Source organism: Podarcis liolepis (assembly GCF_965112155.1).
Source record: "Podarcis liolepis genome assembly, chromosome: 7".
Taxonomy (NCBI): Eukaryota; Metazoa; Chordata; class Lepidosauria; order Squamata; family Lacertidae; genus Podarcis; species Podarcis liolepis.
The window spans coordinates 75,071,061-75,097,585 of record NC_139561.1 but is presented as its reverse complement, the minus strand read 5'-3'; the positions used below and the strand labels follow the sequence as shown (position 1 = coordinate 75,097,585).

Below are 26,525 nucleotides of genomic sequence, written 5' to 3'. Positions count from 1 at the left end.
CTCAGAATAATTATTCTAAAAAAATAAAATACAGAAAAGCTAGTAAGAGGGATGTTTTTCACCCACCCTTTCCCAACATCACATCCTAGTAAAGAGTTCAATCCTACTCGTTTTATTTTCATTTCTATAAAACAGCAAACTCAACAAAATTATAAGCTCTTTGCACTCTAGAAACAAGAGTTGGGAGCCTGTAGTGATGCCACTGTTGTTAAGACTCCTATCAGCCCCAGCCAATGCAGCAAATGGTCGGAGGTGATGGAATTTGTAGTCCAACAACATCTGGGAGGTCACAGGTTTCCCACACCTGCCTTAGAATATTTACAGCACTGGCAGTCTATACTTTGTTTAGAAAGGGAAAAAAATCTTGCAAGCACAAAATCACACAACTCATGTATAAACTACTTTCATAAACCGCTTTTGAGGTTTTTTACAATCAAGCAGTACATAAATTTTATGGAATAAAAAATAGAATGAAAAGAAAAAAATGTATTTGAAGCACTTCACAAAAACCTATGCAGGAAATGTAGTTCCAGTAAATTCTCTTTGGAATCGTCTTCAAAATTATTCAAAAAGGTAAAGCGAGAGGAAGTTCTCCTTTTGGCAGAATAAGACCACTGGTTTCTGTTTCCAGTACAGTACTGTAGGATCGTGTTCAAGTGCCCTCCTGAACACTACGGAAAAAATAAAACTAGGCCTGAAATTTAACAGGAGCACCCAAAAAGGAGCTTAAAAGTTCTCCTGCAGTGCAAACTCCTTAAGATTCTGAGCTGATATGCAATGAAGTTAAACCTAAGGCACCAAGAGGTCTGTTTCTCAAGTTTTGTCCAGTCGACCAGTCCCTGTTGTCAGCTGGGCATACATGAAAGCTCCACTTTATAGACTCCAGGTGAATAAATCTCATATCAACAAGCCAAGACGCAGTTGCTGTAGCTGTCCAAGGCACAGGACTTCTCTAATCCACCCAAGGCAGAGGTATGGAAAGGGTTAAACCACCAAACTTTCCCTGCTGACAGCATGGTTCTGTAGGGCAAAAAGAAAGTCAAGGTTTAGTAATACAGTTTAAGACATTATATCTCACCAGATCTTTAGAACAACCCAAGGCTGTTAACACCACAAGGTATAACAAAAACACCACAAATAGAAGATACACTCTTATTGACCAAGATCCACACACAGGCACCCTAATACACCTTTGCACAGCTTCCTGAGCCTCAATAATAAAGACATATACTGGTGGGTCTCCAATTCTACTATCTTGGAGCCACTAACCAGAAAGCTAGTTTTAGTCTTCCTTTAAGGAAAATTCCCATAGCAGATCCTACAAAGCCGTAGCTGCTGGATAATCTTCCCCTATAAAGCTGACTGAACCACCCCAACCACTTCAGTTGCTCTTATCAGTACAACGCTGGGTCTTCGATTTGGATCAGCCCCAAGAACAGGTGTGGGGAGACTGTGGCCTCCCTAGACATTACTAGACTCCAATTCCCATCATCCCTGAAGACCGGCTATGCTGGCTGGTGTGGATGGCAACTGGGAGTCCTGCAACACCTGAAGATACCCACTCCTACACTGGAACATCTCCTCTGTTGAACCCCTTCTTCCAACAGCAGCTCAATCTCCTCAGGAGAAAGAAAAGAATCGCCCTTGAGGGCCTCATTCCTCCACTTCGCTAGCAACGTAAAAGGATCCAGCAGTCAACTGAAGGCCATGTTTCATCTGAAATGCCAAGGCAATGCTATCATGCACCACATTAGCAGGGTGCTCTCCCTACCCCCCTACTCACCCTCCGGAGCTTGCGGTCATTCTTGCCACGGGAAGAAACAGACTCTGTCTCTGTGTACGGAGGTGGTGGCGGCGGGGGGAACCCATTGCTATCGTCATCTCCGTTTCTCCTGTTGCCGGGCCTCCCACTTGATGTACTGGCATGATCCCGGTCCTCACGGCCGGCCGCCTTCTGCTTCCGCCGCAGCGCTTCCTGCAAGATCCGGTCATCGTAGTGCGATCGGTCCAGGTCCCTCAGGTCATCCCTGCTCCGGCTGCGCCGTCCGCCGTAGCGGTCATAGTCGTCGCGGGAGTCCGGGGAATAGTCGCGGCGGTGCCACTCGTCATCATCGGAGCCACGTTGGCCGCGGCTCCTGGGCCGGTCTGGATAAGGGTCCCGGTCCAGATCATCCAGAGCGTCCACCGAGCGGGATCGGGGCCGCCGGCCATAGCCTCGTGACGGAGGGTCCTCGTAGTGGCCGCGCCGCAAGGGGGGTAGCAAGCGCCTGGTCTCGCTGCTCCGCATGCTCTCCTCTTCCACGTCACTGATGGGAGACATCGCCTGGCCGCGCAGCCGCCCCAGCCCCTGCCGCAGTTCGTAGCGCCGATCGTCCTCATGCAGAGAGCTCAGTTCGCTCATCACAGAGGCTGGAAAGTAAGCGCAAGAGAGGGTCAAAAGCTTCTAGGCTGCAAATGAGTCATCAGCTAGTTATCATGCTCTCCTAAAAAACAGCTGTCCCCGAGGGCTGCTCTTGGGGAGCCCCGTGGTGTGCTTCCACACGTAAAGAAGGACCCAACCAAAGTACCTTTCTCAAGCCTCCCATTAGGCTGGCCTGGGCGGGTGGGGTCAAAGTTGGCCAGCTCCTTCTCCATATAGTAGAGCACCCGCATGGAGTCATCCTGCTGGTTGGCTTGGATGCGGTAGCCGCTGCGCACAGCTGGGGAAGAGACATCAGGAGCAGGCTTTAGGACAGAGGCCCATTTCCCCATTTGCAGGGAGCCAAATATCATCCATGGGACAAAACGCAGCAAACAGGGCTACAACCAAGGGATTTGCCCACCACCAAGAAAATGCAGTTCTGAACTGGAAAGAGGCAATAGGTGTCCCTTCTCCTGCACCCAGTCTTTTGATCTGTAGCTGTCCCCCAACCTGCCTGCACAGCCTACAGCAGATGAAGGGGCAGGAAAGTGGGAGAATAAATGACAACCTCATCGCCTGCTTCAGCAGATTTAAAAATAAAGGAGGAACCTCCAGGATGCAACAGGCACTCTGTGAACAAGGGCACATTTCTCTGCATGCTGGGAAAGGTCCTCCCAACACAGCCTGGAAAATTCTCGCCTCTGCTGAGCATGACGTTTCTCCCCAAGAGGCAGTCATTGTCTCCATGAATCCCTTTCCAAGGCTTTCTAAGTGCAAATGGCAGGATAGCATTCATATATCTGTGGCACTATGACCCTAAACCATGCAGCAGCAAGTATTCAGCACAGCTATGTTTGGAACACACAGTCCGAGCAACAGCTCAAACTAGGTGTGCTACAGAACTGAGTATCAGTACAAAGAGGGCAACAGCACCCTGCCTATGTTCTTTTGCCACCTCTTTTCCAAGCAGGAGTTTTAAAAACCTGTCCACTTTCTGCCAGTCTTTCCATTTTCTGGCTTGTTTTTGCTGCTGCTGCATTTTTAGCTTTCTTTTCTGGCCACATATTTGCATTTCAGGAACTCGAAGATTCTATATAGGAACTTGTCCACCCAATATGGTCAGCAATGGCCCACTGGGGGAATTGAACTCTTCCCAGTTAAGATACTTTGGTGGGGCGTGGGGTGCTATTCCTCCAAGTGACACCATTGCTGGCCCCAGGGACGCGGACTTATAAAAAATATTGGGGGGGGCCGCCCGGGAAAGCTCATGAATAATAAATAAGCTCATGAATATGCAAATAAAGTGGCGCCGCCTCCTCGTGAGCGAATAGGGGAGAGCGTGCTGCGCCTATTAATCAGCTCCGGAGCGGAAACTGGGTGGAGCTTCTGCTCGGGAGGGAGGGCAGGAGGCATGCAGCCCGACCCTGTGCATTTTGGGCTGGGGGAGGGGCGGCGATGGCGCTCTGCTGGAGGGGCGCTGGAGATTATTGGGGGGGCGGAGCCCCCCCAAACAAATTTTTGAGGGGGCTCGGGCCCCCTCAAGCCCCATGGAGTCGGCGCCTATGGCTGGCCCTGCTCAGCATAGAAGAGGTAGCAAGGAGCGGCCCAGGATCTTGCAAGTGCCCTTCCTGGGCACTAAACAGGACAATATGTCAGAAGCCTATGCGGTATCCTCTCATACTATCCTGAGAAGTGTGCATCTGGAAGGTGAGAAGGAAATCCTAAGCAAACTCACTACATGAGCAATTTCCTGCTCTATCTTTATTAATTAGCAAGCAATTCTGCTTCTGTGCAGCAGAGGGAAGCATTAGCCCTCAATATCCCTCTCCCCACACCCTATAAGCTTTCAACCTCAGTTGCTTGCAAATACAAACAGATGGATCACACAAAAGCATAATTCCCCATGTGAGCTCATAAGCAGCTCCCCCACAATAAAGCAGGTTAGTTCAGCCAATGGTGAAGCACTTGCCCACCCAAAAGGTTGCCTGCTGTCAATACTTCATTTTTATATGCCCCTCAATGAAGGTCCAAGCAGACACTTCTGCTTCTATCTCCAATACACACGTTTCTTACCAGCATTTGCAATACTATCTGTATCCCTCAGGAGGGGCACCTGGGAGCTGTTCCCACCAACTGCAATAAAATAGACAGCAAGGATTGTCAAAGAACTTTGGTATTCAGCCATGAGAATGACTGCTCAAGCCTACACTCCTCAATCCTGCAAACTTGTACAAGCAATATCAGGTCATTCTTGCAGTTCTGGGGTTCATTGTTGTACCCTGTAAACAAGTCCCCTTTTACTTAGCGTTGCCTGTCAAGCACCTGATGCCAGGTGATTCGGCACTTTGAAGTCTCAAAAGCTGGGCCTTCAAAGCATGACGCACAGCCAATTCTGGAGGCTTCAGCTCTACTTCCTATTAGTCACTGGGTGGCAGAGGTGAAGCCTGCCTTCTTTTGCCAATGCACAATCATTAATTCATTCATAATTTTATTTGTATGCTGCCTTTCCATAGGTTCAAGGCGGCTTATAAAAAAAATCAGATAATTACAAACATGGCAAAAGTAGGCATAAACAAATAAAACACAAATTGGACAATTTCCACATAAATCATAGTAAATGCTAAAATAAAGATAGTAACAACACCCCTCAATAAACCCTACTCAGCTGTCTATTCAGCAGCCTCAGCTTTTGTAGCTGGAGTCAGTCCGGGCTGTGCCCTCCCAGGCCAGGGGGCGGGGGAAGGCCTGCAAGGCAGGTATGAGGACTCACAGCCCAGATGGTCTCGGGCCTCTTCATTAGCCTCATATTTTGTAGCTGGAGTAAATCACTTTAAGGCCCCTGGTTGTGTACTGGCAGCCACTTCTCTACAGTGGTACCTCGCAAGACGAATGCCTCGCAAGACGAAAAACACGCAAGACGAAAGAGTTTTCCGTTTTTTGAGTCGTTCCGCAAGACGAATTTCCCTATGGGCTTGCTTCGCAAGACAGAACGTCTTGCGAGTTCTTGCGAGTTTGTTTCCTTTTTCTTAAAGCCGCTAAGCCATTAATAGCCGCTAAGCAGCTAATAGCCACTAATAGCCGTGCTTCGCAAGACAAAAAAACCGCAAGACGAAGAGACTCGCGGAACGGATTAATTTCGTCTTGCGAGGCACCACTGTACTTGCCTGACCCCTGACATCACACATCAGGTGTGGGTAGGTGGGTATGATATGGGGGCAAACAGCCTCAAAGGCCACATCTGACCTGCAAGCCAGAGGATCCTCACCACCTGCTCTGCCTGAAGAACTCCAGCAAAGGAGAGCCCACCATCCCCTTCTACATGATTGTTTCCAAAGCCGAATGTGCGTATCACTGTGTTGAGCAAGACAGCAGCTGCCCAAATAGTTACAGGAAGTGAGGAGCCAGCTCTATCACCCAGCAGACCAGGGTTAAGCCCAAATGAGAGCTCACAAAAGTCAGGCCCTTGGCTAGCACAAAGCCTTTTAGAACTGTCAATTCAGCCCAGCAGGGAACTAGCTCTGAGGCAGCAAGGATTTGGCTAGTAGAAGCCACTTACCTGAACTGGCTCTGTCGTAATCCACTCCATAACCGTTGTACATGGCAGGCATTGGACCCATGGGGATCACAGTGGCTGGGGGCCCCTGCTTCAGATGGTTACTGGATGCATAGAGGGTGGGTGCATAAACACTGGGGGCCCCTGAAGTTGCAGCTTTCCCTGCAAGGTAGACTGAAGACATGCTTGTGTTAGGGATTACAATATATTAATGCTGGAAAAGAGGAATTCTAAGCCAAATGTTCAGGGCATTCCTCCAGCAACATTCAGGGGAATCACAAATTCAGGCTCAGCGATAACATTTGCCCTGCTCTGCTTTTCATCAGGGCAAATGTAGGCAGGGTGGCTTCCATATTGCCCATGTTTCCCTTGCAGAAATATGCTGATATAATGCAGCATTAGGTAGTTTGGGGAAAGTTAGGGACTGCTTATATACAGAGCCATGGGTGTTTTACTAATAAGCCTGTGGGCAGTCACACAAAGATGGGAGAACTTGTCCTCGGGTCAGGCAGAAGGTTCATGGCAGATCTGAGAACAGAAGCTGCTCTGCCTGCTCTCGCAGTTCAGGGGAAGAGAAGAAGACGACTTACGTGCTTCAGGGCAGCAGCACTTCTCAGAGCAGCAGGGGCATCGGACGTAGCAGCAGCAGGTGTGAGGGCAGCACTGACACCAGCAGATCCCAAAGAGCATTAAGACCAGAAAGAACCCTAACACCACCAGGACGACAAAGAGCCAGTCTGGGAAGAAAGGGGGGTGGGGAGGGAAAAGTCCTTTTGAGACAGAGCCTATGAATCAAGTTCCATCTAGAGAGAAGGGCTAGGCCATCCTGGCAGCTTCTACACTGAGTCAACAAGCTTCCGTTAAGGAAGAGAATGCCAGTTGTGATACCAGGCACTCCTTGCTCTAATATACAGCTCTCACAGTGCGACAGCCTTAGCAAACTGACAATTCCAGCCCCCTCCTCACACCAGCTCCTGCACCGCCCAGGCCCAGAAGTCCCTCCTCTCAGACCCTAACTGATCCTGTTGAATGCTGAGTGCATGCCAGCAGGTCCTCTTGAATCCTGGGTCCCAAAGGGCTGCTAAAAATCTAGACATTCATTCTACATCTATCCCATTCATTGCACCGTTCTGTCTCCTAAAGGATCAGGATCAGGCCCTCAGCCCCCTCTTGCTATTCCTAAGCAAAAGAACTGCTGCACCAAGATTGCTTTGCAGAGGCAAAATCCCTCCCATGTGTCAGTGATGCCGAAGTCCAGTGTCAATGCTGAACCTACAACTAACAAGTCGCCCAGGGAAGCAAAAGCCTTCAGTGTGCCACATTTTTTGCTCCTCTCGTTCCTTCTCTTTCTATTGGGCGCTTTATCCACTGCTTTTATACACAGTTCTTTAAACTCAAGGGCCCTACAGCTGCAAAATGAACAATGATCCTAGACTGGCAGACCAATTTCCATATATTACCAACACAGGATCTGGGATTAGCCCAACAGATGAAGACCGCAGAACTTGCAGGATGGAGCGTGTTCTCTTTCGAACTCATACACACCACAGCTCAAAGAGGGACAAGGCCTCATGGCACAGATCTCTCCACCTATGTCTGTCAAATGCAGCAAGCTCTCAAGTGCTGGTGTCCATCATTCACGCTTTGAAGCCAGCCTCAGCAGTCCTCCTCATCTAAGGATAGTTTTCCAGGATGAGTTGGTTGTGTTCAGCTGGCTAGAGCATGGTTTTAAGTATAGCTCTCCCACCAACTTCTAATGGAGTGTTAGGGGACTGCCTTTCTGCTTCGCAAGCAGTTGCGTTCTGTGTAGGATACCAGTGTGGTTTACCCTTCCCTCTCACTAGCTGCTGGGGCTGAAAGGACTTGCATAGCAGCAGCCCCTAAACAAGTCCTGACAAACCAAAGCTGGGGACCCTTTGCTTATGCCCTCCAGCCAAAGAACATCAGAACAATGCACAACCCAGCCTTCACCAACCTGGCACCCTCCCAATGTTTTGCACTACAATTCCCAGCACCCCAGCCAGTATGGCCAGTGATCAGGGACAATGGGGAACTCCAATACAAAGTTTATTGAGGGTGCTAGTGTTAAGACACAACAGCAACCCCTGTGCAGCATACCATCATCATAACAATATCATGTGCAAATGAACACCAAGGTTTGCTATGAAGTTACACTCGGCAGGTAGGCTGCAGCCAGTTCCAGCTTGCCCAAATGTGTTTTCTGCACAATCCAGATGCTGGTAACATTAATAATAATAATAATAATAATAATAATAATAATAATAATAATAATAATAATAATAATAATAATAATAATAATAATAATACATTATTTATACCCCGCCCATCTGGCTGGGTTTCCCCAGCCACTCTGGGTGGCTTCCAACAAAAGATTAAAAATACATTAAAACATCAGTCCTTAATAACTTCTCTAAATAGGGCTGCCTTCAGATGTCTTCGCACTTTACCTTTTTTTTTTTTTTAGGTGAACACCCCCAATGTATGTGTGAACCACTCCTAAGTCAGTTACAGGCTCAAGGGACCCTGAATCGCACACTGCACTTAAGCCTGCATCTCTACAGCAGGGACATGAAAAGACAGGTTCTCTTGTACATCACAGTTAAGAGGTAGGTGGTGGGTGGGTGGGGAGGTTGGAAGAAACGTAAAAGAAGCCTACAGAGTTTTGCAGCGTTAGCAAGTTAACAAAAGAAGTACCCTAAGAGACAGACATTTTGGACTCCTTTCCAAACCCAGGCACGCCTACTGCTACCCCGACAGATTCAAGGATAGGACATATTAAAGAACAAAGGAGTATTATCCACCCACCCCTCACAACCCCAGGAAAGACAGCATGGAAAAAGAAGAAAAGCCAGTACCTTCCATATGCCCTATCTGAAAGCCTGGCAAAAGCTCTGAGACACCGGAGGATTTGCCTACAGAACAAACAAAAACACAGGGAAAAGAAAGTTACTAAATACAGCTGGCTGCTCCTGGAGGCAGGCACTTCTGGGCCAGCTAAAGCAGTGGTTTGGAACCTAGGGCCAAATGCAGCCCCTTCCAGGCCTCTGTCCTTGGGACTCACCCCAGGCCCACACCGTCCCTGCTCTGCGCTTTCCTCAACAGCTTTGGCTTGGCTAGAATGTCTCCTCTGACTATCATAATGCTCTGCGCTTGCACGAATGATGGGAGAGGTGTGTGTGTGGAAAACAAGAGACTTCTGCACAGCTGGAACGAAGCCCACTGTAGAAAGGCTAAACCATCCAGGACGCTGTGCTGGCATGTGGCCCCTGGAAGGCTGTTTATGAGGAAATGCGGCCCGCAGACTGAAAAGGAACCCTAGAGGGGCAAATGGTAATATCAGAAATTCCATCTGCAGTGATTTATCTGTGATGCACAGAAGCCCTTATTTAAATGCTGCAGTCAAGAAGTGATGAGCCTGCAATTGTTACCTTGTCCTAAGATAAGCCCACTGCTTTTGTCTTAAGGAAATGGAGAAGGCAGAGAGGTAAGGACTAACATTCCTGGGTGGGTGGGTGTTTGTGTGTGTGTCCCCATCCGTCCCCCTGATGGAGCAACTGCAAGCCAGGCACGCACTCTCACCTACAGAGTGGAATGTTTGGGAAAATATTTCCTTTCCCAGGCCCTGCTGTAAGCAACCGGCATTTTTTCAGAACATGCAACCCTGGCACAGCCAGGCACATCACCCTGCTGCAGTTCCTGATGGGGGCGGAATATGGTTTCTGACATTAAAAAAATAGAGGAAAAAGAAGAGTACAGGAACTGACAGGAAGCAGACACGTTCCACAGAGAGGGTACTATCTGGAAGAAAGCAGGTCTCCCAGTTTTAGCCAACTTGGGAGTAGAAAACCTCAAGACAATACTACACACAGTATGAAATAGCTGCCTGCACAGAGGCGTCCGAATATATTCCCTGCCTGCTCTGCTCCCTCTGGTGGGACAACTCCTAGAGCCCCCCAGAGAAATGGATTGATGTACACAACATAATTGCGTGGGATGAGAACCAGGTCACAGATCTGAACATGTTAACTTGGCAGTCAGGCAATGCCAGAAAGTTGCTCAGGAGCCTGCAGGATAGGACCAACGATCTGCCTAGTTGAAATCTTGATTCTAATACTGGCCACACAGATGACTTTGAGAAGCTTACCAGGGCATAAAGCCAGTAGCCCTCCCATGTTGTTGTTTTTTGCCCTCGACGTACAGTACACAGAGATATACTGTATTTTTTGCTCTATAAGACTCACTTTTTCCCTTCTAAAAAGTAAGGGGAAATGTGTGTGCGTCTTATGGAGCGAATGCAGGCTGCGCAGCTATCCCAGAAGCCAGAATAGCAAGAGGGATCACTGCTTTCACTGCGCAGCGGTTCCTCTTGCTGTTCTGGCTTCTGAGATTCAGAATATTTTTTTTCTTGTTTTCCTCCTCCAAAAACTAGCTGCGTCTTGTGGTCTGGTTCGTCTTACAGAGCGAAAAATACGGTACTTGCTCTGGACATTGAGGTTCCATTTAGCCAAGAGCCATGAGTGCAAAAGTTAAGTAAAAATCACAGCACAAATTGCAAAATACAAATTAAAGAACGCAGACATACGAAAAAGAACAGCAGCAGTTTGAAAACAAACTCACACTGGGTCCCAAGGGCACATTGCCCCCTTGGTATACAAAAGATGTTAATAAACAAAACAGATAAGATATGACGCGCCACACTTTTAATCCCTGCCACTGCAGGAAAGTCCATTCATGTTCATTTCCTCTCTGCTTCAAAGATCTGCTCACAGCACACAACCACAAGCAGCGTGTTGGTGCACAAAATTCAACACTAAGGATCTGTGTTTGGTTTTGTTTTTTTAAGAACAAAACAAACTTCTAGTCCTAATGTATGTAACAAGGAGCCTGAAAAGTACACAGGCAAAGCCTTATGAAATAAATCCAACTACAACGGACCTGGAAGGAAGAGGGTGAGTGGGATTAGGCCAAGCAACATATTAAGTTGCCTTTCACGCAGTTAGACCACTGATCCATTTCCGACCATCAACAATTCCCCAAATCCACAGACAAAACAAAAGGGTTGTTCCCAGCCCTGCTACCCAAGACAGTCTTAACTGCAACTACTACTGCATATACACAAGGTCCCAAAATCAATCCCTGGCAACTCAAGCAATAATATTTCCAGCAGGTAGCATTAAGGCTTGTATGCCCTTCGTAGCACACAATCATTGAGAAAGGCAGAAACATGTAGAATAAGCAAAATTCCATGCATTTTTGGCTTAAGTAACAATATACAAGAATAGTATTTTTTTAAGCTCCACAAAGGACACAAGATTCCTCATGACAGGGGCCAATGTTACAGGGCAGGGTGACGCGGCACTGCCCACGATAAAGGGACACTTCAGAATGCCAGTCTCCACCCGCCCTTAGAACTGGTTCCTCCAGTACAGTATCACAGACGTGCACACGCACACACAGAGATTTTGCAAAGAAAGAGTCCTGTGTGCATAGCAAACAAAGATCAACCTGCACCCTGGCTCCAGTCCAGAGACCCTGCTTTGTTCCCAGAACACACACACACACACATTGGAGAGTATTTACAACTGACTACAAGAGGACATCTGAGTAGCAAATTTTTGTGTGTCTACGAATGGGTGTCCCAGATAGGGTGTGGCATAGGTTGGGAGTGCAAGGCACCCAGAGCTATAACAAAGCTGGGCATAAAGCAGTGGGGCTGATATGGCAGGCAATCAAACAGAAGGAATTATATGCCTGCCTGGAAGCACAGTGCTGGGGTCCCAGAAGTGGTTTCTCAGGCTGCTAGTGCAGCGCACAAATCAGGCTAAGGCAGTAGAGAAGGTCGGCAAAGTTTTCGTGGCTTGGGCCGGTTCACAGTCCCACAGATGCCGCCATGGGCCGGAGTGTGTGCGCATGCACGCACAAACGCTATTTCTGGCACACCTTCCGGCATGGAGGAGGCATTGCACAGCTTCCCACTGGCTGCAGGAGCTTCAGGAAGCCAGCCAGTGTTGCAGAAGGCGGTCCCCGCTCTGCTCCACGCCGTAGCGCAGCACATGGGAGCTGACCAAGTGGGCGGCGGGGGTCCATGGGCCAGTTAAACAACCCCCATGGGCCGCTTGTGGCCCATGGAGCTTAGGTTGCCGACCCCCGCAGTAGAGCCTGGGCAACAGAATGGACTGCACCAGTTCAGACCCTGAGTTATTGAGGTGGGGAGATAAACATTTTGGATGCTTCCTTACATTTAAAAAGTCTGAGTGAAAACTAGCACAGCACCTCTCTTCTCTCCTGTGTTGTTTTTCTCCTTGGTGTATTTTTGTAACCCAACAAATCTGGGCTAGCAGCAACAAAATAAAAGCTACCACCTGCAATATGAACTACATCACCTCATTCTTCTGTGGATGAACCCAAACACCTTATCTTCCTCTGAGTGGGTGGGACTTGAAAAGCAAAGGTACACGCACCAGTTTTGCAGGGCAAACTAAGCTTGACAACCATCCAGGTCTTCCTTTCCTCCTGGGGATTTACCCAGTAGGCCAGCTAGTCTTGTGCGAGAGCATCCTCCCCTACGAAGCCTCCCACAGCATGCAATTAAGCTGCCCTGATCTGTCCTGAGAGATTCCTGTGTGCTCAACAGCAGCCTTGTCACTTACCCAAAACAATGAGCTCAGCATAGGCCTCGTTGTTGCCTTGCAAGTCTTGATTGGAAGTCACTGTGCAGTAGTACACCCCACTGTCTCCCCAAGCTGTCTGGTCAATACTGAGGTCAGCATCTAGAGGAGAAGGATGAAAAAGAAGGCAGAGAAGAAGAAAAGGGTATCAACCCAGATGCTAAATGTCAGCTCCTTGGATAGATGAATGTTAAGCAGAGTCACAGCATCTTCTCTCAAGGTATATTCCTACATACAAAACCATAATATTGTTCTAAAGAAAAATAATATTCTTCCGCTGGTTATTATAAACTGTACCATCAGTTTGGTTTTTGTCTTGGGAATCTATGAGCATCGTAGGGAAGCTGCAAACCATTGCTCATGAAGAGAAACCATACGGATACCTACCTTTCCAACCATTCATTTAAGGAAATTTACCTATATGTAAGAACTGGAAACTGCAGCAAGGTGGGGGTATTTTGTGCACAAGTGATGAATAGCACCTGTCTCTGAAAGCGAGCTCTGGGCCCTAGAGAGAAGCTGTGCCCCAATTTCAGCCAGAATTATTTTCAAAAGCTTATCCTAGCTTTTGTGCTGCAAGGAGATCAGAAATAGGCAACCATACTGGGCCTCTCCCAATCGGTGGAAGACTCATTGTTCAAGAGGAACGCGAAAAGTAAAAAAGGAAATCTCTTGCAGAGGCGAGCCACCCCACCTTTTTCCAGGGGAAAAAGTCCTGGGATTAAGCCAGAAACTGACAGAGGGGCTTCTCCAGGAAACACATTCCAAATTCACAATTAAATTGCCCCCGAGTGCTCAGCCGAGCAACTTCTTGCAAGAGGGCTTGACTGGGCGGGGGGTTGTCCCTGCTACACCTTGCACTCCTTGCACTCAGTGAAGCAGCAGTCCAAGGTCATAAAGGGTCAAACACCCATACTATTTCTGCAGCACTGTCCCTGTCTCCAGCATCCAAGAACAGCCCAATCAGCACAAAAAGGAAGCTTCTTAGCCACTGTGTGCTCGAAAGCCAAACATTTATGAAAACCGAAAACACAAGGCTATTCAGTTTTTTTAAAAAAAAATGGTGTGCAAGTTCTTCTACACACAATTGAACTTCATGTAGAGCACAAGCCACTATATTGGAGCACACCAAATCATTTGCCCATGTGTGTGCATAGAAAATAAATCTAACAGGAAGGGAGCACATGGAGATCGGCATTGATTGTTGCAATGTACCTCTGAGGATGATGATGATGATGATGATTATGGTGAACTTGTATAATCTTAGAAGGGGTGTGGCTTGTGACCATGATGAAGGGACCCTACACTTCTGAATATGCTACACTACTGCCTAATCTCTGTGCCTGGCTGAGGATGGAGGTCTGCAAAGATGAAGAGTTGTGCAGGTAAGCACTTCTATTTAGTAGGAGGGTACAAGAAGGGAGTATCCAATGCAGCGGTAGTTCACGCTGGGACCACTCACCAGCAGTAGGAGGGGGGGGAAGGTTGTTTTGAGACTTTTGCTGGATTCTCTGCCCAAAGTCTCAAGAAAAAAATATTCCCTGTACAAAATTCCATCCATCAACAGTGGTACTTCCCTTCTTAAAAGGGAAGTTACAACTTTAACACATTGCATTGGATGCTCTCGCTATGGTTAGGTAAGGGCTATTAGCAGATGCTTGTTTTTTCCTTCTTTGAATCATACCAGGATACAGAAATGGCTGAACATGAAGTAGAATTAAATCGCAAGCAGGCAAGGACCAGCCCACAGGATGTACTGAATCCCAAGTATTTATTTTTTCCTCATCTGCACAACTCTGCACTGCTGCTGTGTGGCAATTCATGGGCCAGTTATTCTCCCTTCTCTGGAAAGTAGACAGCTTTGGCCCATTCAAGGATCTCCAAGAGAAAGTCAGTGTGGAGAATGAATGACTCAATCCTGTAAAATATAGGAGGCGTGAAATAGGGCGAGAGACAAGGAAGTGCAAGGAAAAGGGTTTTCTCTCAGCTGGTTTGGATTCTGGTCCTCCTCATTTGCTCCAAGGCTTCTGGCTGGGCCAAGTTAACAACAATTAGTTGGGTAGATCAAGCCACCAACACCTAAGATCACAGGGAAACCACTTCCTCACTTCCTCATACAGCCCAAGATAACATGCAATTATTCCCCATGTGCTAACTCACCTGGTGGCAATTTATGCCTTCAACTTCTTCCACTTTAACAAGTCCACAGAGGCAGCATTGGGTGAGGGAGAAGGAAATTGGTCACATACACATTCTAGCGCAGTTGCTGAAGCAACAAGTACTGCTCACTATCTCCGATTGTAAAAACCAGGGATAGCCAACATGGTGCCCTCCAGATGGTCTCTCCCATCAGCCATAGTGAGAATGCCTGACAGTCAGGGACGATGGGAACTGTAGTCCAAGAACATCCTAAGGGCACCATGTCAACTACCCCTGGTACAAACAGCATCTCTGCTGTTTTGCAGGAATGAGAAACTGGGTCTTTTCAGGCAGGGAACCCGCAGCCTTGCTATAGGGGTTCACAGCTGCATAAATAAAATAAGGTTTGTTCCGCAACAGCCCTCAGGAATGTTTCCCCATAGCAAACCGATATATGTGCAAATATCAGATACACCGGCAGTGGCAATACAAGAGTTGATGGGGTTGGCCTCACTTTTACAGAACTGCTTTCCAGGTCATGACTAAACTGCTTCTGATGAAACAGGACACTGTGAAGAGTGCCAGAGTGCACGGAAAAGCCATTTACCTTCCTGCCACAGTGGTACTTGCACTGGCGTGCTTTTCAACTGCTAGGTTGGCAGGAGCTGGGACAGAGCAACGGGAGATCACTGCATCATGGGGATTCGAACCGCCAACCTTCTGATCGGCAAGCCCAAGAGGCTCAGTGGTTTAGACCACAGTGCCACCTGCAAAAGCCCAGGAGACACTAGGGACATGCTCAAGCACAGCAACATAGGATCATAGAATTGTAGAGTTGTACGGGACCATTAAAAACCTATATAGATGGGTTTTGCAAATACACATGTTTATTCTTTCCCCACCCTCTCCTGTTCCTTACTGAGCAAATGTTGCATCACTCTTAAGATTAAAATTCTGTACAAAGGCCAGGACCACACCAAGGTCTTGAGCCACCACTTCACCATCCCTGTTTCGAGTGCACCAACACTTGGAAATCAGCAGAATATCAGCATATTCTACAAACCAATTGTTTCCAGAACCTGAACATCAGCCTAAGCTGCACCAAGTTTTTAAGTAGACCTTCTGTGCTTCCTGAAATAACTGCAATTAGGTGCTTAGAAAGTGCTGCGAGGATGGAAAGTGCATTGCAATTATTTTTTTTAACTGCTGGTTATGGTGCTGCTGAAGGCTTCACAACTAAATCCACTCTGCCCATTACTAAGACGAGAACTATGCAGAGCTTAAGCAGCAGGGGGAAAACAGCACAGGTGTCCAAAAGGGTTGTTTTGGTTTTCTGCAATGTGAGTCAGACCTTAGTGTAGCAGGAGAGGAAAAAAAACCCTGTTATCAGACTGCAATCTTTTCCATGGGTTTGCAGGGAGGCAAGAAAGAGAACATGCCTGTGATGACTCCAAATCTGGCGATCGACACTTGTTTTGAAACATGCTATCACAAGCCGTAGGTTTTTGCCATGGACTTTTGACCTGCTGGAACAGTAAATGCTGTTTATTCCTGTTTTGCCTCTCCTCTCAAGTCTTTGCTGATGTCAGAGTTCATAAGAGAGAGAAAAAGAAAGCAGCAGTACTTGCCAGAATTTAGCAGGGTCGATTTTGTTAAGCACAACAGCAGGAACGAGATAGTGAAAAGATTGCAAAATGGTTGCTGTTCTTGGTCCCAATTTGTAATTATTTTTATTTGGTTTATTTTATTTTAAACGAACAAGGGCTGCAATATATACAGCTTAATCCTTTGCATGCTTACTGGGAAAACAGTCCCAATAATAAGACAATCTTTGGCTTAGAGGGAGCAAGCAAAGGTGCAGGTACCCAGAGCAGAAACTTTGCTTCTTCCCTGCTCCAGAGCCAGTGTGGTGTAGTGGTTAAGAGTGGTGGACTCGTAATCTAGTGAACCGGGTTTGCGCCCCGCTCTTCCACATGCAGCTGCTGGGTGACCTTGGGCAAGTCATACTTCTCTGAAGCCTCTCATCCTTGCTCACCTCAGAGAGTGTTTGTTGTGGGGGAGGAAGGGAAAGGAGAATGTTAGCCGCTTTGAGACTCCTTCGGGTAGTGATAAAGCGGAATATTAAATCCAAACTCTTCCTCCTCCTTCTTCCCAGAGCTAGTTCATGGTTTGCTTTAGAATAACGTGCAATCCCAGGCTTATGGTCTGTAAACCTCAGGCAAACCATAAGCAGTATACAAAGTGCAAACCTTGGTTACAGCTCTTGATTTGCTCGGAGTGAGACAAACCATGAGGCTGGCTTAGTTCTGGCCAGTGTGGCAACAGCAGGAATGGCGCTGGAGCAAAGCAGCTGCCATTTTCATTCCAGTTAACCACAAACATGGACTCTCTTGCAGAGTCAGAGTCTGGCTTGGTGTTATGCGTGAACCAAGCCTCACCACGGCCAATAGGGTTCACTCTCGACTAAGTGTACTTAGGACTACAGTGGTGCCCCGCAAGACGAATGCCTCGCAAGACAGAAAACCCGCTAGACGAAAGAGTTTTCCATTTTGGAGGTGCTTTGCAAAACGAATTTCCTATGGGCTTGCTTCGCAAGATGACAATGCCTTGTGAGTTCCTGCTGGTTCCCCCCCCCCTTTTTCTAAGCCGCTAATAAGCTGATCCGATCAGCAGATAAGCCGCTAAAAGCCGCTAATAGCGCTAATCCGTCAATGGGCTTGCTTCGCAAGACGAAAAAACCGCTAGACGAAGAGAATCACAGAACGGATTCTTTTTGTCTTGCGAGGCACCACTGTACAACCTTAAATCAGACTAAAAAGGTGTCTTGATTAATCTGTTGGAAGTCATTTTGAGACAATTCAAAAACAACAACAACAGAAGGCATTCTCCTCTCTGCAAGAGAGAAAGGGAAAATGCCTCTAAGATTTTACTTGCTGGAAAAGACAGGTACAACACCAAGTATGATTCCTTTCCCCTTAGAAAAGAATCTTCCATTCTCTCTCCTTAGCGCAGGAATGTGGGAACCTGGGCCCTCCAGATGCTGCAGGATTCCAACTCCTGGCAGCCTCAGCGAACAGAGGCAATGCTCAGGAAGGATGCAAGTTGGCAGTCCAGCACATTCCCTGCCCCTGGCTTAGTATTTTGCTGCTTTCAGAAGTCATGCTATCAACCAGTGAACTGCACTGTTCTCCAGTTGTGCAATACCTGCCAATACAGTGGTGCCCCGCAAGACGAATGCCTCGCAAGACGGAAAACCCGCTAGACAAAAGGGTTTTCCGTTTTTGAGCTGCTTCGCAAGACGATTTTCCCTATGGGCTTGCTTTGCAAGACGAAAACGTCTTGCAAGTGTTCCGATTTTTTTCCGCTTTCCCCCCCTTTTTCTAAGCCGCTAAGCCGCTAATAGCCTTTTAGCCGCTAATCCGCTAAGCCTTTAATAGCCGCTAAACCGCTAATAGCGCTAATCCGCTAATAGGGTTGCTTCGCAAGACGAAAAAACCACTAGACGGAACAGATTAATTTCGTCTTGCGAGGCACCACTGTATCCTCAAAAAGCGATTAACAGGGTTGTTGGGGTTTAGAAGTAGAAGAACTGGATTCAAAGCCCTTTCATGTGTTTTACGATTGATAAGATGTATTTTGTAGTGGGCCCCAAGCAGTTCATTTGCTGGTTGCAAGAATACTTCGGGGTGTTAAAACAACAACAACATTCAATCCATACAGAAGCAACAACTCAAAACCTACATAGAGTGAATGCAAGTGAAACAAAGAGAGTATATTGCTTAAGTACTCCAGGGTTTGTACAACCGAGGGTGGTGGTTTTGACCTTTTAAAAACTTTAGAAGATTTGGCCCTACACATCTCAGTGCCATGTTCCATCAATTACAACAGGGGTCGGCAATTTTTTTTAGCCGCAGGCTGGTCCGCTGTCCCTCAGACCTTGTGGTGGGCCGGAGAAGCAGAATCAGGGAGTAGGAGCTGGAAGAAGAGGCGAGGGGGGCAAGTAGCCACCACCACCACCACTGCTTTTTCCTGTGGGTAGGCAGAGCGAGCTCATCCGCTCCACTCCCTGGTCCACAGGAGCACCAGGGTGGCGGCGGAGGGAAGATGAACGGCACGAAAGGGCTGGCTCCGGAGGGGCTGCTTAAAATGGCGCTCAGCCAGCCCCTTTCCTCCTCTAGGTAGGGCAGGGAGAAGCCAGGAGGAGGGAGGGAGGAGGCGCCACCACGGTGTGTGGGGGGGGAATAGAATGGCACAGGGGGGAAATGGCGCAGCCCGAACGAACAGAATCCCCAAGCCGATCCACAGACAGTCCGCAGGCCGGATCCTGATTCGGCCTGCAGATCTTAGTTTGCCAACCCCTGAATTACAATCAGATTTCTGACCCTCCCCAATCCTGCCATATCAAGTACCTGCTGCCTGCAAATCTACCAGCCCAAGCAGAACATTTTTCATTGAAGCTTGTGATTTGTCAAACTGTTAAGTGACTCAAGCACCTATCACCCAGTCTCTCTCTCTCCACCACAGAAGACTCCTAATACACACAATAATGTGAATACTGTTGCAACACCACAATTTCTCTTTAGAAGCTTAGAGGCATAGCATTCTTTGCCTGTATGCTCTCACACTGAATTCTTGGCACCTCCACTTAATCTCAAGTATCTGGGCTGAGAAAGACCCAGGAAGGGGAAGCTGTTACCAACAAGAGTTGACAAAAACTCAGCTATCTACGCTATTGGTTTTGGCTTTAACATGGATTACCGGGAACTCATGCACTGAGTTTACATGACAAAATCAGTCTCTTGTCAAGTATGGCCTGTAGAGTGCTGCTACACAGAACTCTGGGCACTGCACTGCCTGCAAATTCAGCTTTTGTAGCTTGAGGCCAAATAATCAAAAATTAAATTTTCCAAAGGCTTTTAGGATTAAGTTTTCTCGCAGAACTGAAATGCTCTCTGCACATTAAGCGGTTGTATGTTAGGCTAGGGGAGGAGTTGTCCTAGCCAGGAAGCACAGCTAATCATTCCAGCACTTGTAAACTTATTGTTCTCTAGCTCCAGCCAACAGAGAAACTGGGGCACAGGAAGGTGTGGAATCTGGTCGCACCCAGTTGTAATCCTGGCACTTTGCCTTTCTTCTTCCTTGTGCTACAGATAAGACGTAGGTTTAAAAAAAGCCCCATGAAACTCAAAACAGAAAGCCTGGGGAAAGAATACTTTAGAAGTGAGACAGTGCTTTATGTGTTCAAAGCACTTCACATAATGTTACCCAATAATCATTACAAGAGCCCTGTGATATTTTTATTTTATTTATGTGAAAATTTACATCCCATCCTTCTAGGGCTTATGCACCACTGAAGACACCTAAACATTTGACCAGGGGTGGTGAACCTCAGGCCAAATGCAGTCCTTCAACCCTCAGGCCATGCTCCTCCTCTGGCCCAAGTTATTTTGTCTTTAGAATGCATATCCTGCTGTTCTCACCAAAGGAACCTATGGCACCTAGCAATCTGAGCCACAGAAAGAAGACCGCAAACACAGCAGCCTGCACCAATGAAACTGACAGAATCACAGGACAGCAGGAACTGGGTACCAAAAAATCAAGACTAACAGCAGAATAAAGCCACCGCGAAGCTGTACCAAGCTGTGAATCTGTAGCCACAAATAAGCGACAGTGTTTTAAGATCATGGCCTTTGTCTCCAAGATAAGCCAGATCTGACTGAAAGACACTTCCAAAAAAATATCTTCCATTTGTCCAGCTTCCAGATCTTGGCTTCTATTCCATGAGCCTGACCTGTCTACATCCTTAACTTTTATCATCCTGTGCTCACTTAGAACATTGCTTTCTCTTCATACATACATACCTGCTTTGAGAAAGCCAATCTGATGCCACAGTTAGCCTATGGGACTTTGATCTAGGATCAGATCGCCGCCCAAACAAGAAGCTCTCTGGGTGACTTTGGCCCCAACATTCCCAACCTAACCTACCTCACAGAGCAGCTGCTATTAGGGTTCTTGGAGACAGCCACCACTCCTGTTGCTATTTACTTACTATTGGTGATGGTGATGCGCCGGCCCTGGTAGAAGTCCCCAAGGGTCACTGCATTGCCTTGCTTGGTAGCTACAACCCGCACTGTCCTGGAGTTGTCCTGACACTCCACGTATGGGTTGTACCCGGGGTTGTTCTGCTGCAGCTGGTTGGTGATCTGGCTGTCCTGGCCGCTGGGGTTAAAGGCATCTGCCAAGCGGCTCCGGCAGTAAGACTTGTACTTCCACGTGACAATAGGTGGTTGGGTGGCCGAAGTCTGGTAGTTGCACTGGAGAGTGACAGGTTGAAATAGGATGACCACGTTGAATGGGTTCTGCACTGTGACTTGCATTGCAGAGGCCGGATCTGGAGATAAGAGCAGACAGTCAGATAGGACGACATGGTAATGAGCAGAAAAGTAGTAGAAAATGCCACAGAGCTCCCTCCTGGAATGTTTCTAATGTTTCTCCACCACAGTCAATTACTACGACCATTGCACACTAGAATCCAGGACTGTGAATAATCCTGCCTTATCCTCTTAGCAAACGCCCCTTACGCTTTTTAACAAATTCATTTCAGGGGCATGCAGTCAGCCCTACCACCTAGTTAAGCCAGTTTGGCTTCTCTGCTTCATCTTTCAAGAGGAAATAAACATTTAAGTCTCAAGTGTGGAAATCAGACATGGTGTTTGCAAGCTCACTGAAAACACAGCATTTTCTGTAACTAAATGCTGGCCATCTAAACCTGTCAAATGTTGATGGACAAGGCAGGAAATATCCCACAGTCTAGCCTCTTGGGAATCTGATATATCTTTCTACATGTTAGGTGAGCTAGAGAGCTTTGCTATCACAAATGCAGAAGCCAATTTATTAAGCCAAGGGTTTTTATCACTACTTCAACAGGGAACAAGAACTGGCGTTAGCACAGAGTGAGGAAATGCACTCTCACAGGCAAGAGAACCATTATGCATTTAATTTCATTCATACCCTTAACTCATACCCTTAACCTGTTTCTGGCTAACAGGCAGAAAAGAAAGCCAGAGAGTTGTTATCGGCATCTTTCAAACAAAAAGAAATGCAGGATTGTGGGGTGAGAGAGAGAGAGAGAAATGAACCCCATGAGCCTTTGTTTCTAGTCTGTCTTCAAGGAATCTTTCTCAAGACGATCTCTTTCCTTGACTCACCAGGCTTTATTTTATCTCAAATATTTATATACCACATTTCACGAAAAAACAAGCACAAAGGTTTGAGAGTAACATTTTCTCCAGCTCTGCATTTTAGACACTTCCACAACCCAGCTGCCTACTTTCTCTAAACCAGAGGTGGGAGACCTCCAGCGCTAATCTGGCCTGCCACAGGACTCAATTTGACTTGCAAAAACATTTCCCACAAATCATCCCCACCTGCTCTACACCTGAGCAATTTTTTTTCTCCTCCAAAGGAAATGCTTTGGATGCAAAACACTGGAGGAAGGACTCTGAATCCAAACTGCTTCCTCTGCAGAGAGCGGGAAATGCTCCATTTTTAAATCAGCTGATTGGTGGCTACACCAAGCCTCTTTGAAAGATGCACTCCCAGCACCAATCAGCTGAATGGTGCTGAAAGTACCTCTTCAAAGGAGGTTGCAGTCACTACTGATCAGCCGTCTCAGCAACCTCCATTGAACTTTGACATGCGTCAGTCACAACTGCATCATTAAGATAGCCGGAGGTCTTGCCCAGCACTCAGCCTGCAAGGGGTGGGGGCAATTTAGTCCACCACCAGCCAGTTCCTCACCCTGCTCTAAACACAGAACTAGAGCTACACATGCTAAACCAGGAGGGCTAATCAGTAACTGAAAAACAGCCTGAAGAAGGGGAAACTTGCAGCAGCTTCTGGGTTACAGAAAATCGTTTCCCATTCTGAAAGGAACAAATGACTTCCTATCGATGGGCTGCTAACCCAGCATACGTTATTCTCATCTTCCCCAGTAATCCAACTGACTCATTAGCCAAGCCTTGTAAATAAGCCTACATGGAACTTGCAAATCCACAAAGACATACTTGCAGTACATTAGCCACACAACAGTTTTTCCAGTTCAGCAGAGCATTCATACTTGCAGCTAATTTAGGGGAGCAGCTATTTGCAATACTACATAAACATACCTTCCATTTTCTTCCAATCAAACCAGTCAACATTCTAGCACTTAAATGAAGTGATGGGCCACAGCTACTTCTTAATTTATTCATAACACTTGTCAACACCAATTGCTACCTATTATTTATTGATGTAAACCTCTAAAATGTATTCTGTACATTTATCTATCTTCAGTACATTTTATTTTATTTTATTGCTATGGCTAGTGGCTGATGCAAATAAAATTCTTCTGATCTGATTACCAAGTCATGCAACCACCACTGTTCATAATAAACCCTGAAACTCAAAACTCCAATAGGAGTCTCCTGCCCCAAGTATTTCACCTTTCCACATATGTAGCCAAGCTGGCATGCATAAATACTTCATGTACTGGCTGTGCTCAGACACCATGATAATCAATTATGGTTGTATCTGAACTCTGAAATATGCTTAATGTTAACTATGGCTTGTTAAAAGAAGCCAGTTTGGTTGTGTAGTAAAGTAAAATTAGTTTATTGTAAACAAATCCTAGTAAGTTAAACACATTTTGTTTGGGTCAGATATCAACCAAAAACAGGAGCATAATTTTTTGACCTCTTCTTCAGGGCCCAACCGGGGAAGGATAGGGAAGGCCATACCTGGTCCTGTCACAATAAACTAGGGGTTCTGGTGCCTGTCAGTACCAAAGAACATGGATCTTCATGATTTTTACATCTAATCAGTTGAAAATCACAGAACAGGTATATCTGTGTAAAAAGAGGTGACCTCTGATGTGATGGTAGTTTGAGGGGACCCCTTATAAAAAAATTTGAGGATCCATCAGGAAATGTACCTCAGAGCTATGTGTCTGTGCCATGGTAGCTCCAAAAGCACCATATTGGGGGGGGGGGGAACGACTCATGAAACAATTATACAATTGCAAGAGGGACCACTTTATTTACTAAATTCAACTTGTGAGGGGGTTTTTTTGGGGGGGGAGGAAGGCACACACAATTCTGCGTCACTCCAACCTTCTTTCCTAGCACTCAAATTTCTCTCAACTCCCCCCCTCCACCCTAGCCATTCTCTTTTCCTTCTCTCAGGTGGCTCCCCTTTCACTCCTATCCTCTCCGTCATTTGCTTTCCGTTTAGCTTCTCAGGTAGCAAACAGTCTAGAAAGGCAAAGCGTTCCCGCAAACCAGCAATATCCACACAAAAAAACCCTGACAGATCAAGGTGGTTTTTATTAGGTGCCTGAAGGATATTTACACTGTCCACTGCACTAGTATTTTCAATCCAAATTTCCTTTTCGCCGAAAAAAGCAAACCCCTGTCCACTGCTTGCATCAACTTTCTTCCTTTTATTTGCTCCCGTGGTTTCGCCTGAAGGGGGGTGGGTTGGTACAGAGATCAGTTTCGGCAGGCGTGTCATGGCTGCCACAGCAGCCAAGATGAGACATCACCCGAGAAAAAGAGAGGAACAGAGATGACCACATTTCCCACAAGCTGGGTCTGAGTAGAGTCCAGGCTTCTAAGCAAGACACCCACCACAAAAGTGACATCACCTGCTGCAGAAGAACTATCCCTCTCTCTAGGTCATGAAACCAGGATTACAGAAAAGGGTTAAGGTTTGAGCAAAAACAATTATCAGTCCCTTCCTGGGTGTTTACTTTGGAGGAAGGCCATTAAATGCAAAGCACACACCCTGCCATGTGGTAGACCTAATCCCAGCCAACAGTGGGGGAAGGGGTATAAAAGCATGCCTAAATTTAAGCCACCAATGGGTTGATCCCAATCTTTTCCCCTGGAGCAAATGTTTTTATCTCCCATGGGGCTGGAAACTTGTTAAGGTACTTTTCTCAGCAAGCAAGGATTTCTTATGTTCCACCAACTATTAAACACTGTTGAAATTCCAATAAGATTCCCTGATGCTGGACATTACTACCTTTCCTTCTATCCTTGAAAACACAGGCACTTTCTACAACACGTAGATGGGGTTACTAGGTCCTATTTTGACCCCTGTTCCTTTAAATCTCCCAATGAGCCTCCTCTCCCAACAAACTGAGGGAGTCAAAGTCAGCAAGGCAGATCATTGGGCTGTAACCAGACAAACCTATATGCAAAGAAAGACACAGACAATCCCTCAAGTTGAGAAAGGTTGTTGTCTTGCGGGAAGGGAGCCAACAAGACAACTTGGTTTTTCAATCCAAGAAGGTGGGCCCAGGAACTGAAGAGAAAAGGCATGTATTTTACATCCCAGAGGTACAGGAAGCAGATTAGGGAAAACTGAAGCTTCTTGGCCTCCCTACAGAACCAAGTTTCAAATCACTGCGAGACCCTGGGCTGGTCACCGCCCCTAAACCTAACGTACTTCACTGGGTTGTTGTGGCAATTAAATGTGGGGAAGCGAGAGAAAGAGAGAGAAAACTCTGTACACCACCTGCAACCCTTTGGAGAAAAAGATGGGAGCCAAATACAGTAGATAAATCATCTCAGTTGCCAACTTCCTTAATCTTTCGACAACTACGAAACAGCTAGAAACCTAACAGGTGCTGATTTCCCTCATCACTTCCATAATAAGAAAAAGGCTTCACTCTGTTAATGTCTGCCTGTCGGAAACCCTATTTTCTTTTTTGTGAAAGGGGGGTGGGTGCAGAGAAAATAGCAGTCATATACCCTTTCCTCACCAGGAAGCCCACACCTTGGAACAGGTGGGTTTCCCAAGTTGCGAAATATCCCCATAACCTTTGGAAGACAGAAACCCTCTTTGAGCTCTCCAAACAAAACAAAAAAAAAGGTCAGCGCGAAGGAGAAAGGAGCGCGAGCCCTTCGCCCAATCAGCTCTCGAGTTGTCTCCCCCCCCCGCCAAAAAAACAGAAGACCCCGGACGAGTTTCCTCCAGAGGAGGGTGGAGGGGCAAGGTAGAAGGGGGTCCCGCCGCTCGCGCTATAAAACAAACAAAAAAAAACTTTTAAAAGTTCTTTTTACCTAAGATCCAGGCGCTCCCCAAGAGCCACAGCAAGGGCAGCATGGCCGGCCGAGTCTCCATTTCCCACCCCGCTGGCTTGAGAGACGCGGGGAGGGGAGGGGTGGTCCGCAGGCAAAGGAGGGGGAAGCGAGAACTCCGTCGGATCCTTCACTGCTTCGGCCCCTTCTTCCCTCCGCGGACACTTCAGCCGAATCCTTCAGGAAAAGCCGCGTCCCGCGGAAAGCTCCCCGAGTTACGTCCGACTGCCGAGCCCCTCTCTCTGGGCTCTCGCTCTCTCCGCGCGCCTCAGGTGCAGCGCTCGCTGTGGGTGCCTCGCCCAAACGACGGAAACTACCAACTCCCATAAAGGAGGAGAAAGGGGGGTGGCGTGGAGGAGAGACGCGAACCTGCTGAGGCGCTTTCCGGCCACGGAAAGGCTTTCGGTGTGGTGTGGAAGCCCGTCCGTTTGCCGCCTTTGGGAGTCTCTTTTACTGCAAGGCAAAAAGTAAAGCTCACCTGTACCTTCACGACCCCCCCATCCCTTTTATGTAGGTGGTTCAGCCCCCCCCCCCCGAGGCCGTATTGAGGACGAGCCGGCCAACTTAAAAGGGTGGGGGAGGATGGGTCCAGCTATTAAACTTTGCTGCATCCACCCCCC

At 47.2% G+C, this 26,525-nt stretch overlaps 1 protein-coding gene across 4 annotated transcripts; it reads right to left on the bottom strand.

The window, feature by feature from the left end:
* Positions 1 to 96: 96 nt before the first annotated feature.
* LSR (lipolysis stimulated lipoprotein receptor) lies at positions 97 to 26,525 on the bottom strand. Of its 4 annotated transcripts, XM_083515249.1 has the most exons (10): positions 25,888 to 26,520; positions 20,832 to 21,173; positions 12,626 to 12,745; positions 8,831 to 8,887; positions 6,545 to 6,691; positions 5,958 to 6,128; positions 4,475 to 4,534; positions 2,568 to 2,699; positions 1,784 to 2,409; positions 97 to 1,020 (listed from the first exon to the last, which is right to left on the bottom strand). In XM_083515249.1, the coding sequence occupies exons 1-10, from the start codon at positions 25,946 to 25,948 to the stop codon at positions 985 to 987; spliced, it is 1,752 nt and encodes a 583-aa protein (XP_083371375.1). In that variant the 5' UTR covers positions 25,949 to 26,520; the 3' UTR covers positions 97 to 984. The 4 variants fall into 4 exon arrangements, with proteins under 4 accessions (XP_083371375.1, XP_083371377.1, XP_083371376.1 ...); XM_083515251.1 differs by lacking the exon at positions 2,568 to 2,699 and having other exon boundaries at positions 25,888 to 26,525; XM_083515250.1 differs by lacking the exon at positions 8,831 to 8,887 and having other exon boundaries at positions 25,888 to 26,514.

What these genes read in the sequence shown, in the direction of transcription:
- LSR (XM_083515249.1), bottom strand. Translation starts at nt 25,948, where the DNA reads ATGGAGACTCGGCCGGCCATGCTGCCCTTGCTGTGGCTCTTGGGGAGC. An exon ending in TGCTGAGCTCATTGTTTTGG is followed by an intron (nt 8,888 to 12,625) that starts GTAAGTGACAAG and finishes TTTGTTCTGTAG; the next exon opens with GCAAATCCTCCGGTGTCTCA. An exon ending in TTACGACAGAGCCAGTTCAG is followed by an intron (nt 4,535 to 5,957) that starts GTAAGTGGCTTC and finishes ATTTTATTGCAG; the next exon opens with TTGGTGGGAACAGCTCCCAG.